Source organism: Oryzias latipes, chromosome 1 (assembly GCF_002234675.1).
Source record: "Oryzias latipes chromosome 1, ASM223467v1".
Classification (NCBI taxonomy): domain Eukaryota; kingdom Metazoa; phylum Chordata; class Actinopteri; order Beloniformes; family Adrianichthyidae; genus Oryzias; species Oryzias latipes.
Genome location: NC_019859.2, coordinates 17,879,749 through 17,893,319, shown reverse-complemented (window position 1 = coordinate 17,893,319; position 13,571 = coordinate 17,879,749). Strand labels below are relative to the sequence as shown.

General features: G+C 40.0%; 1 protein-coding gene across 7 annotated transcripts in view; it reads left to right on the top strand.

Moving 5' to 3' along the window:
- The window catches only part of inpp4b (inositol polyphosphate-4-phosphatase type II B), a 164,570-nt gene that overhangs the window by 113,198 nt on the left and 37,801 nt on the right, over nt 1-13,571 (top strand). For all 7 annotated transcript variants that reach the window (XM_023957536.1, XM_023957537.1, XM_020703700.2 and 4 more), the window contains one exon: nt 3,472-3,580. In XM_023957536.1, the coding sequence (XP_023813304.1) occupies nt 3,472-3,580 (109 nt within the window). The remainder of the gene's footprint in view (nt 1-3,471; nt 3,581-13,571) is intronic.

Here is a 13,571-nt window from a genome sequence, read left to right as displayed (position 1 = left end):
TGATAATTAACCTCCAAGGGACCAATTCACCTGAATTCAAAACAGTGATGGTGTGTGTGCTAATACCCTGAACCAGTTCTGCAAATTAAACCATGAACAAAAATGGATTAATAAAAACTTTTGAAAAATTAATCATGACAAACATGAAATAGCAGAAAAACGTTCTGACACCTAAGGACATCAGAAATTGGATTGCTTTTTGAGAAAAAATGGAACCAAAGAGAAAAGTAAACAGTTTAAAATGTTAGCAATATACATCCCATAGGTTATAATCTAAAATATAAAGCACAGCTGGAAACTTCTACATTTGAGTCACTGCTTATTAAGTCCCACTCCGATCATCTTTTGATCCATTTTAAACATGTTCCCAGTGGTTTTTTAATCATGATTATGCTGTTTTTAGCCAAAATCAAAAAACCTAATGTATGTAAATAGTTTTAAATCCTGCACTAACAAAAAATCTGTAAGAACTGTTGAAGCATGGTCTCATTTAAAAGTTTAGTAGAATCATTTCTTACTTTTCTAATTATCATTATTTATCTATTTGTAATTTTTATTATTGATATTGTTTGTTATTCAATCTTCTAGCGAATGGAAAAACATTTTGTTCCTACCTCACTTGTGTTCTCTGTTATTTTAAATGAATTTGCATTTAGTATGGAGTGTCACTGTATGATTTTCTGTATGTGCAATATTTGTCAATGAAATAAAGCTTCCTCACTACAGTTCTAAAACTAAATTTATCAGTTTAATGTAATATTTTATGATTAGAATTGCCTTCTTTAAATTCTGTACCATTCAGTTTCGCAATCTTTTGTATTAAAATCTGTCCAATCACACAAAAAGCCTGTGTTTAGAGGATCAGAAGCAAAGGAGAGTTTGTGAATCCTCCACTGGCACAACACAACTACAACTGTACAACTGTCAGGGACTGGAGGCATAGAAACCAAAATGCCGGAAATTGGGCTATGGCAGCAGAAACATAAACATTTAATGAACAAACTAAAACAGAACAAAAACCACGGTGAAACAATTGGGGATAAAACAGATGACCTAACAATGTAGAACTGTATATCAGACACTTTATACACTGAGGAGAATTAACAGAAATGAAAACAGCTGTGAAGGGTTAACATGAGAGAATTGAGTAGTTATCTATTAGTACTTTATTTGAAAATTTTACTTAATCGCCATATTGTTTAAAAGACAAAAATGTCCATTTTTGTTACGCTTTTCTGACTTTGAGCCCCTGCCCCTCTCAATCACTCTGCACGTCCCTGGTTATAAACGCCCTCTATCATGAGAAAAAAGCCACAAGAACATGTTTAAAACACCAAAAAACACAATTTACCCCCCCCCCCCCCCCCCCGTCAATGAAAGTTTTTTTTTTTTTTAGTTTTTGACATGTTCTTGTGGCATTTTTTTCTTTTGAAAGAGAACAAATGTAATGACAAACATTTAATTTTTGCATTTCTTAATATTACTTAACATTGAAACTGGCCGCCTCTAAGTGTAAGTGAATTCAACAATCCCCCCCCCCCCCCCCCCCATGAAAAGCTGTTCACTCGTGGGGGGGTCGAGTAACGACCATTTTTTGATCACAGGCTTCAGAGAGACATGAAAAATTTAGTACATTGAGGTTGTGGGATTTTGGTTAAAAACTTAATAGTCATAATTTAAACACCACTGGGAATGTTTTTATTTTTAAAAAGTTTTCATAGGGAGACCTTAAATGCAGCACATTTTAAGTCTGCACCAAAACAAGGTTTTATACTGCTTTTCAACTTCCTTTCAAAGAAATCAGGGCCCACTCTGCTACTTCTAAATGTTTGTATCGTACAGCCAGGTTATTCACACGCTGGATGAAAATCTTTGACGTCACCCATAGTACTCTAACAGCAAAATATGGAACCTGAAGTGAGGCGGGCATTTTGACTAGATTCTACTCCACCAAATTCAAAAACCTTCTGAAAATAAACATGTGCATGACAGAGGAAAAGGAGCATAGCAGATAGGAGAGATTTGTTCTCAAACCTCGTATTAGCTCATAGAAGCAGCAGGAACAGTGCAAAGATAGGCCTGGAAACTTGTTGGTATCTAGTGGCTCCCTGTAGACATTGCATTTCTTGTTCTCTCGATTTGTAACAGAAAGGCTTGAGGGCAAATGTCCTAAGTTTGCAGTTGTGTTGTGCCTTCTCCCTCATCTTATAACCCCCCATCTCCCTCTTAAAAAAGATCTTGTTCCTGGATTGAAAGCCATCCTGAAAGAACCAAATGTTTCAGTTCTTCAGTTCAGTTCTTATGAAAATTAATTCCTCTATTTAGAAGTCCTAGCACAAAAAGATAAATGTATGCTAAACACGATATCAGCAAAATGTTGATTTTTATTCCTTTATTTTTTATCCAAGAAATCCATAAAAAGTTAAAAAAATTAAATTAAATAAAGTAAATTATTTTAATAATAATTATTAATAACAGTCTGTCTTCAAACAGATTCATGGAATGATTTTAACTCATACTTTTGCATTTTTGAAGATTGAAAACAATTAAACAATTTTACTTCAAAAGCTCAGTATAATAAATCCAACCTCAAGCTATACAAATCATTTGTATGTTTATTTTAAATGTTGAAGTTGAATTATTTTACCTCAGAACTTGCTTTTAGCCTTAGTTCATTGAGAAACTGTTAGTGTTACAGCAGGAGCAGGTCTGTGAGGTTTCACGCGGTCATCGCACCCTATTTTCTACAACCTGTCATTGCTTTTCTGTGTTCTTCTGCTGTGGGATAGACAATTAGGGGAACCTTGATACCTGAAAACTCCTGGTGCCAGTATGTGGCTGTCAGCAGCCTTATGGCCAACCACAGAGATAAATAATGATAGAAACACCGGGTCCCACGGTTACACCAATTTTACCCCATTGCGTTTTTACTGTTATTTACTTTTTTTTTTTTCTGCAAGACTTGGAAGTCTTGAGTCATTCTTTTTATTTCACAAGAGGCTTTTAACAATCAGAGCTGAGGTTTGATGCTCTTCAGAGGCCTTCAATTATCGAAGGCCTCGTATACACCTACACTTCTTTTCTGCATTGTTTTTTGGTGTTTTAATTGTCAGGTTTCATCAATTGCTTATTCCAGTCAGGGCTTTAATCTAAGCACCTCTGTGCCTGCTTCGCTGTTTTTCAAAGTTTTATTTACTTTTGAGGCTGATATGCAAATAGCTGTGAATCACTGTGACATTGACCGTCCTTCTGTTGCAACACGAGACTAATACTTTCTACATACCTATTTATACTTTATATTGACTTTGCTGACAACGCGTTTATTTTTTTAAAGCTTGTCCTACAGATGTCATCTCTTTTTCCATTCCTCTAGCTTTGGCTCCAGCCTCCAGCTCTTGAGAAGCATTGTAAATGTTTTGAATTTTAGGAATAAAATAACACAAAGTATTTTCCTTCTTTCTTTCTTTACAGATGCATTCTATGACATTGTCACTGTTGGTGCTCCAGCAGCCCACTTCCAGGGTTTTAAGAGTGGTGGTCTACAGCGTTTGCTTAGCAGATATGAAGCAGAAAAGAAAAGGTACAAATGGGTACAGTATAAAATTCATGTTTTTTAGAGTATGTTCAAAAGCAAAACCTTAATTTACTATGATAGGTAATAATCAAAAATGATAGAAATGCTTAACTCTTGTCTGTTAGTTAAGCCTTAGTCACCCTGCCAGTGTGGCATAAGGGCACTGCACGACATTATCACCCATACGTCGCATGTGTGTCACTTACATTATCCTTACAAATACTTTCACGATACATTTACAACACGCACGTCAATTGTGTGCTCCATTTTCATGATGTCCCGTTTAAACTGAGCTCCAGTGTCTGTTCCATCCCTTGTTTGTTTGAAGCATGACAGTTGATTCTTAGGTTTGTCTACGCCTGCTCTTCTCCTCAGTTAGCCTGCTCCTCAGCTTACATTTGCACTTATTTGTGAAGAGGCTCAGATCTGACACAAACTTCTGAGCTTCCTGTCTGAGTTAAATGTCACACTCAGATGCTTATAGAACAATTTTCAAAACTGAGTTAATTAGCAATAATCACATCGGCTGGAAAAAAAACTGACGATAAAAGTGCACATCTTTGAGCTCTCAGCGTTAGAAGCAACTACTCTATTGATGATTGTTCTGAAGTGTTTCTAAGTTTTACCAGCAAGTCCTTTTCCTTTGACATGCTGTGCCTTGGTGTTATTTGCAGTGACTTTCTGAAGGCTGAGATTAGCAGCACTCTGAAAATGCTGATATCTTTCCCCTTTGAATAGAGGGTAGCTCTCGATGTCACTGGAGCTCTGTTTGTGGTCAGTTAAGTCAACCCAAAAAATTGAAAGGTCTCCCTTCTTTTTTTTTTTTTTTTTTTTTTTTTAATTTTTTTAACTTGTCCTGTCCAACAGCTAGGCAGTCAGATGAGAGCTGAGGGCCTCTTGGGTTGGACATATTTTACTTTAACAAGAGGGGTTATTAATCTTCAGACAAACCAAAGGTATGTCTGAATAAACCCCTTTTGTAATTGAGGCCAAACTTTATTAATTTCAAACATGTCTGAAAATCTTTGGTGTTGGACCGGACGGAAAAGGAAAGAGGGGAAGAAGAAAGAGGGACGTTAGAGAGAGGGGGGGTAGGGGGTGATAATAGGAGGGGAAGGGGGATAAGACCATGAAGCAGCATAAAGCAACAAGTTTACTGGTTGTTAATCATTATGGTAAGGTTCAAATGTAAAAAAAAAACAAAAAAAACAAACAAAGGGCGGAGCCTGTCCACACACACACTCAAATGTTATAAACACACCTGTTAGTTGCAAAAATGTCCACCTGTCGACATGTACACAAAACAGATAGTGTTCACACGCATACTTATGCCTTAAAACCAACTAGTGTGAAATATTTCAGTCATTCAGTCTGTTGAGCTGACACCTGTGCTCAGGTGAGTGTTTATGTTCTTCTAAAATGGATGGTGGAACGTGAAAAGAAGGAGGGAGAGTGCCCAGCCATCCCCACCCCAAGACCCCCACCGCACCAGCAGCGGCAGCCGGATTCCCCCCAACACCACACGGGAACCGGCAGGGAACAACCGCCGCCCGGGCGACCAAGCCCGCCACCCAGGCCAGGGCCAGCAGGGCCGCCGCAAGGCCCCCAGAGCCAGAGAGCAGGGAGGCACGGAGGGAAAGAGGGCGCCGCCCCAGCCCAACCAGGAGAGCAGCCCCCCCGCCGCGCCGGGAGAACCCAACGCAGGGCCCCACCGGAGAAGGACGCCCACAGCCCCAGACGAGCACCCCACCACCACCCAGGAGTTCCGGGCATCCCCCCGCCCCAACCCCAGGTACGGGCCAGGACCCCCCAAGGGAGACCCACTCCGCACTCCAGGTAGCCATCCGCCCGGCCAACGGTTGGTCCAGGGAGGAGCGAGGCAGGGGCCCGCCGCCCCCGCCCAGGAGGGGGGAACCCCGGGGAAAAAAGAGGGCCCACAAGGGGTGTTGTAAATATGGCCCGACCAGGCTCGGCCACAGTTGGAAATTTGGCGGGGCCCAGCACTCAGGAGCAAGGACCAGAACCCACCCCCCAGGGACACGAACACCCCCGGCTCAGATGTAATGTGAACCCCCCCACCGCGCGGAGAGAGCACCGCCGGGCCCAGGAAGCCAGCACCCCGGGGACACAGCCGCCGTTGCAAAGGGGCCCGTACCCCCCACCAGGGAAGAGGCAGGGGACAGATGGTCCTAGGTCCCACCTTCCTTGCAAAATGTGTGTGCGTGTATGTGTGTTTGAGAGAGTGTGTGTGTGCATGTGTGTGTGTTTATGTTGGGATGTATATATTGAGGGGGGAGGGGTGTGTGTACTAAGGGGGGTGCGGTTAAAATTGGCGGGTAGGGCACTAAGGGGACGTCTCCTGATTACTCACAGTGACGTCCCCTCACCCTCCCCACCAAGGGGCCCTAAATGAAAGCAGCCCAAAGGTCTCCCTTCTACCCTCCCTCTGCACTCCATGGAGAGCAAAGTCATTACAGACCATGCCAGATCTAATTAGTTACAGAGGCTGCAGCTCAAGAAAACAGTGGAGCCAAGACAAAGACGAGAGGGTTATGGACAAACACGGACAAAAAAGATGGAAAAGTATTATAGAGCTGTACCTCATATTTTTATGCTGAAATTAACAAGTGTTATTCGCAGTATAGTCAGTTTTGTCTGTGAGAATAAGGTGTGATAAGACTTGCATATTTTTGAAAAATCCTCTGTAATGAAATCATTTCACTCTAAGTAAGAGATTAGGCTTCAGAGGGAACCTCTCCTGGGAGAAGGAGCGTTTTGTTTCAAATTTGACTTAGCTAATGAATCACTGTGGCTTAAATTTTCCAATTTTCTGCCTGAATAACTGACTGCTGACTGGCACAGTCACCGTAAGTTTGACCCGGAGTGTAGTCGATTGTTAGTCAGAAACCGCAATGGTTCGGATTTCTGATTTCACCCAGAGTTGGAGGTTTGCTATTTTAATGATGTATATGTTTACAAAACTAGTTGAAGTTTCCTTTTAATGATGCCTTCTGGACACTCGAAGCCGGGCTTTTTTCTCAGACAGATGTTTATAGGCTCTGCACCATAGCCTGCTTAAAAGGTGAGGAGAAGGACATTCTTCTGTGGCTTTATTTCCTCTTTTGAAGCGTGCTCACAACAGCAGTCCCATTTCTGTCAAAATAGAAAGACGAAACTGATTAGACTTTAGGAGCGTGACGTTATACCGTAGATGAGACCAGGTTGAAGTCTCATAATTGTGCCATAAGTCAAGCCCATTTTATCAGAGCAAAGATTTGTGCTCATTACACTTCTCTCCGTGTAACCTGTCGCCTTTCAGATGCAGCCTTTTGTGATCACGTTTGATTGAAATAGGAATAATCTGCGATATGTGAGACTTGGCAGTCTGATATTAATAAATCAAAGAGGATAGAAAGGATTGAGCGCAGGAGAATAAAAAGGAAAACTGAGCGTAAAGGTGTTACCAGGAGGGCAATAAAAAACCTATTTGTCTTTGTTCCATGGACATTAGAACAGAGGGCAGGAGGTTCTTTCCAAAGCCATTAAAAATCAGCGTTGGCCATACTTAGCATTAGGCAGGCTATGCAGTGTGTTTTGTCTCCTGGGATGGGCAGGGAAAGATTTTTTTTAATCAATGCCTGCCTCTTAATATTCCAGAGGAAACTCTCCATGTGCAGTAAGAAGAACCCAAAGTGTTTCTTTTATTATTATTAGCGCATGCTCTCCAATTCAATTAAAGTTACTTCATTTTATATGTTTTTAATTGGGTCGTCAGGAGATTCGCTGTGATGTTCTCCATCGTATATGTTAATTTCAATTTAACATTCTATGTTATAGGAAAAAAGGTTGTGGGGCACCAGAACATTGCTGTATTCTTCCCAATTGCTCTGTGCTTTAGTGTTATTACAAAGGAGGAGGCCATAATACCTTAAGAAAGGTGGCTTTTGGGAAAATCGATTGTACTTGCAGTAGCTGGTACTAAAGTGAAGTGGAGCCTTTAAATCTCGTCTGCTGTAAAACAGAGGAAGCAACAAGTGTCACTTCACAAGAATCCCTGGTTAGCAGAACTTTCAAAAGACACATTTCCAGGGTAACTGTGGATCTTGAAAATATACCCCGCAACATCAACAGAGTCCCTTGAGGCTGATGTTCAAATTTAGTGTGACTAACAGCATGTTTTCCGACAAAATAACTTCCTCCCAGGACTAGTTGATGTGAGTGAGGGGACATACTGTTAGCGGCAACTGGAGACCATGTGGTCATTTTGATGGACAGCAGCTTGTGAGTTCTGGAGTCAACCTGCTCCAGATTCTCTGGATGAAGGAGAACGATGCTGGCAGTAGCCTTGAGGCTTCTTTGGTCACAGATCAGGGTTTGCGTTTGTCTCATCGTTACAGAAAGCTTTGGCCGCTTTCCTGAGCGCTGGTCTGAAATCGGAGCCCAGGAGACTTTTCAGCAGCTGATGGGGATTGGCATTTGAAAAATCTGGGTTGAGATAACAGTGTTATATTTATATTTAAAGTGAATACAGAAATGTTAATTTTGCTTTATGGTGTGTGAACCACCACTACAACATTTTTAACATGCTGTTACTGTGTTATAATGAATTAATTGTCAACATTGTTTTTCATTATTTTAATACAGCTATTAGTCATTAAAAATGAATAACAGTAAATGAGTTATTCTCACCATAAAATTCAAAACATTACCAAAACCTTTCCCGTCAAGTGTTCTGGAGATTTCATGGAAGCAGCCATTTTGAAATGAGCAGGAAATCCCTTCTACTGCCCCTAGTGGAATGATGATGAACTACAAGGACCAAGATTATTACAATGGGTTTTTAAGAAAGGTTTTGATCATGCTAATGCAGGAGTTCTCAAAGTGTGGCCCGTGGGCCACTGATGGCCCGCGGGAAGATTGTTTGTGGCCCTCAATGAAAGAGAGCCAGAGCAGGTTCCTTTGAGGAAAAACGTTATGTTGGGGAGAAGAATAGGCGCTTTTAAGCTAAGTGGACAGATGCTTACTTTGTCGTACCTCATGGGCTGGATAAAGTCATGTGCCTGATTTGCAAGCAGGTAAATGCAATGCTTAAAGTATTCAATATATATTGTCACTATGTTACAAATCTTAAAACCTATGACAAATCTACCGTCGAGGAGCACAACAATATGCTCCAACAACAACAACCAGGCTCTGCTGCACAGCAGATCATGTTTACAAAAATGGCTAAATCCAGTGAAGCTGTGACAGAAGCTAGCTACATTGTGGCTTTGGAAATGGCCCAGCAAAGCAACCCCTAAGTGACAGGGAGTTTGTAAAAAGAATGCATGCTGAAAGTAGATGACATTGTTTGTCTAGAGCAGGGGTCGGCAACCTTTTCCACTCAAAGAGCCATTTGGATCCATTTACCACAGAAATGAAAGCACAGGGAGCCGCAACACAAGGGGTGTTAGAAAAAATGGTTTCGCCGACATATCGCGATAGTTCATTTGGCAATACTTGTATTAATTCAAAATGATATCAGGATGTTTATTTAATTATTTATTTTAATTGTTGAGCGTTATGTTTCTTTTGATCTCTTGTCCATTTTCCACAACCTACTTTTCTGTCTATGTTGCGGGGTCTGGAACCGCAAGCGGTGAGTTTAAGCCTCGCCCCCACCTCTCTACCTGTACTCATCCTCTGCAGCTCCAAGTTGTTTTCCCCCGCGTGCACACCCCCCCCCCCCTCCTCCAGCGTGTTCTACACAGACAGCGCAACATACGGTCATCATAGCAGATAGTTGACAGGATAGTAGAGGCGTCCAAAGCACATTTAATAAAAACTTTCCATCCCATCACAGACTCTGGTCCGCGTTCACAGGTGCAGAGACGCCCCCTTCGCGTCCTGTCCGCTCGCACTAATCGATGGTGTTAAAGGCACCACGACAATCGTAGAACATTATAGGTATTTTACAAAATACAGAGAGCCGCAGCACATGGATGAAAGTGGCTCCGGAGCCACAGGTTGCCTACCCCTGGTCTACAGCTAAACTAACGAAAAAGTTTGAAGAAATAAGTCTATCAAAATATACTATTACTAGACGATCTGCGCAGCAACCTCCGACCGCAACTGGGAAAACATCTGGAGGGCCTTGTTAATTATACAAATGACACTTGGTCATTAAACTTAATAAAAACAACTATTTCTGTTTACCATTTTTTTTTTCACCAACATTGGCATCCAGTCTAATGTCGAGTTCTTAATTTGGCCCTCCACTACAAAAACTTTGAGAACCCTGTGCTAATGAGACAGGGGTCTTAGAAATGAGTGGGTCAGATTTGATTCCAATGGGTTAACGCAATGCTAAGATAAAATAAAGGAGTTAAGAAACTCAAAGCATGAACTCATCTTTCAGTTCATCAATGTCCAGAAAATTAAGGTTTGTTATCCTATCAATAAAAGTAAAACTTTGCAGCAAGTAAAAAAGGAAGTTATTACCCAGTTTTTCTGTTTTTAACATATCTGTTGTAAGGCTCTAGTAAATGTTTCGAAGGTCACCTGTCAATCGATAGACCACACCTCCAAAAATGAACAGTTTCATGTTAAGACATCTAATTTGATTATTAAGTGAATTAAAAAGAGAAAAGAAAATCTATTTCAGTACCCAAGGATAAAAAAAGACTTTTTAAACTAGCTTGAAATTGTGGTCATTTGTACAACAGGGTTAAAAATTTTACACTAATTTAGTGAAGATTAAGATTAGTCACTCAAGGCATGGATCCTCCAGCTACACAGAAGCCTGCATCCTTTGCCCACCATGCAGTATTACTTTCACATCTTTTGATAAATATAAACACGAATAGATGAAGAGGAGTACAATTCTGTATGCAATTTGACTCACATCAAGCACTTTGAGGCGAGGTAACATTTGGCACGGGGTTTAACAACATTCACACTCCAGCTTTACAGCAACACACTTGATTTTTAGCATCACACCAGATCAATACCACTCCAACATCCACAGATCGACGCTTTAGTCTACCTCTTCATTTTTTGTTCAACTTTGATGCGAGTTTGGGCTCAGTGCAAGACAGAGATTACTCTGTAGAAAATTATCGGTATGAGATTGGCCAAAACTGCATGAATATTGTTATCTGAACCAACCAGTGTTTCTATATCTAAGTTTTTGTAATGTCCTCATCAAAGTGCATATTTAGGCCTGATTGAAATGCTTTGGTAAATTCTGCTATAAAAGCTGTAGAAGAGTGCAAATCCAAAATTATTTAAAATGGAATTGACAAGTGAGATATTACTTTACTCACAACAACAACAAAACAGATCAAATTCTCTCATCATCTCATCATTCTCTCATCAACTCTCATTCTTGCTGCACATTTTAAATGCAATTAGGCACATGCTTAAGACATTTAATCCTATCATCTTAATTTATCTTTAAAAAACATTGGAACGATCAATAAGTTGTTTTATGTTTCTCATATGAGGATCCAATTTTCTTTTTTCTACTCGTAAGTTTTGTAAAAAGCAACAAAGAAGAAAAGGTTGCGTAGATTTTCTTTCTTTTTATGAGCTTAAGTGTTGAAATGTTTCTTCTTTGTCTTTGTCCTTTCGTTGACATTGTTTATCCATCAAACTTGAGCTTCCAAGAAAGAAGTGGTGATAATTCAATGAATAAAACAAAGCGTTACTGCAAAGTATGTCAAGTGTGCTGGGAAGCAGCAGCACCACTCTGGCATTTTAATAACTGGAATCGCATGCTTTTCTTTGGCAGTATCATTCTTCCTACATTCATGCATTGACATGACTTTTCTTTAGGACTCACCAGAGAGAAAAGCTCTCTCTTAGGACGCAGAATAACTATAGTCCTGCTATCTGCAACCTCATTGACCCCAGTCTTTAGTCTCTGGAGCACAGAAGGTAAAGCCGATGGTAGAGTTCAGAAATTCCTCAAATGGGTTTTCTAAATCACTTAAAGCTCATGAGTAGAAGTATCAGACTTTGCAGCAAAAAACCCTGATCGTAGCTTGATTCAAGGTTAGTCTGACATTTTCCCACTTCGTTATTGCTTTTACATTGCCATTTGTATATTTGTGTGAAGGAATCAGGACAAAAATGCATTACTGAAACAAAGGCAGGTTTCCCAGCACTGCTTGTTTTGCCATCAGGTGAATCCATATTTCTTTAGAACACTGAAAGTACAAATCATATTTTTCGGACTATAGGTCGCAACATCAAAAAATGCAAAAGAAAAAAAATCACAATCATATCTATCACTTCAAATCACTAAATCCATTAAATTCTTTATCATCGATGTTGCTTTTCAACAACTATGAAGCTTCTTCTTCTGCGTTGCTGTCAGTAGCAAATACTGAAATACGCATACGTAGAGGGCACTCTAGTGGCTGTTAGTGGGAAAACAACAAACATGTGAGCCTTTTTTTAATCACATATGTCACTTCCACAGCCAAACTATGCAAAAATATTAAAAATAAATAAATAAAAACTTCTAATACTCTTTAAGATATAGTACTTTTATTTTGATGCTGGACGTGAAAAGTTATATCCAACTGAAGAAGCCAATGCAAATCAGTTGTAGCCTCCATCTTGCAAATCAAATCAACATTTATTTATTAAAGCTCTTTTCATTCCCTGAGACAGCTCAAAGCGCCGTACATATAAACAATAAAGACTATTAATTTAAAATCACGAAAGACACTCTAAAAATAGTCATGTACACATGTAACTGCCATGCATGCCTTCACCCCGCCTCAACCCCACACACCCAACACGTACACATATTCATCCTAATAATACCAGGCCGGCCAAACTACCTCAGCCCCATCACCCACCCACCCACCTTCCCAGTATGAACCTCAACCCCTAGAAACATAAAACATGGACTAATAACTGTGTAAAAGAAACACATGGCTTGGCATCGCTGTGAGGAAACAATATTGTGGGGATCTATCTATACCCAGGGCCAGGCGACCACATAGGGCATCACCACCGAACCCGCTCAGCCCAGGAATGCAGATGGCCCAAACCACAGGAATTAAGACATAGTGCATAATCCCACCTAGACCCCAGACTCCAGACAAACCTAGCCAAATCTGGTATAAAAGAATCCCCTGTGGAAGCATTGGTGTTTTAAAAAGCATTATAAAGAGTGAAATAAAATAGTTAAAAGTGATAAGTGTGAAAAAAAACGATTAAAATTTAGATAAGTTAATGCTTGACTGAATAATGACACCAATAAAAAGTAGTAAATATCTGTCTGATAAGATATGGTTTTAATAAAATCATCTAAAAGCTAAGATAAAAGGGGTGTTTTAAGCCTCTTCTTAAAAATTTAGACTGTCTCTGCGCTCTTAAGTCCTCCAGCAGCCGTTCCACAAACGAGGACCATAATGGTGGAACGAGGCATCACCATACATCACAGTCCTCATCTTAGGAACAACCAAAGGGCCGGTGCTGGAAGGCGTCAGTGTCCGCGAGGGTTCGTACCATAAAAGACTGTACAGTCAATGAAATGTTAGAATAGGCTTCCTTTTTTCATGTCTTTTTTTCTGGAAAGGATATGTAGCATGACCGAGTAAAAATAATAGTTGCTAAATGTATAAATTCATAGATGAACAAATGTAAAGACCATATTTTTCTTCTGTTGATCTCAAAAGGTTTGATTATATTTGTTTATTATTTTCTGGTGTACTCTTTGCTCTTTCCTGAAGTTCGTTTGAAACAGATGAGCTCATGCATAAGGCAACTCTGCCCTTGGGATAAACTCTACTGTCTGCCTGAGGAAGACAAATTAATATTGCATATTGCAGCTTCAGTTTTAATGTTTCATTAACATCAATTTCCAACAAGAAAGGTAGCAAAAACCTTTCGGCCTGACACCTAAATTAGAGGTCTGTTGTTACAGTTAGATATCACTTTTTTTTACCAAACATCTAAAACAAGAGCTGACTCTTTAAATAACGATACTCTTAAGATGAAG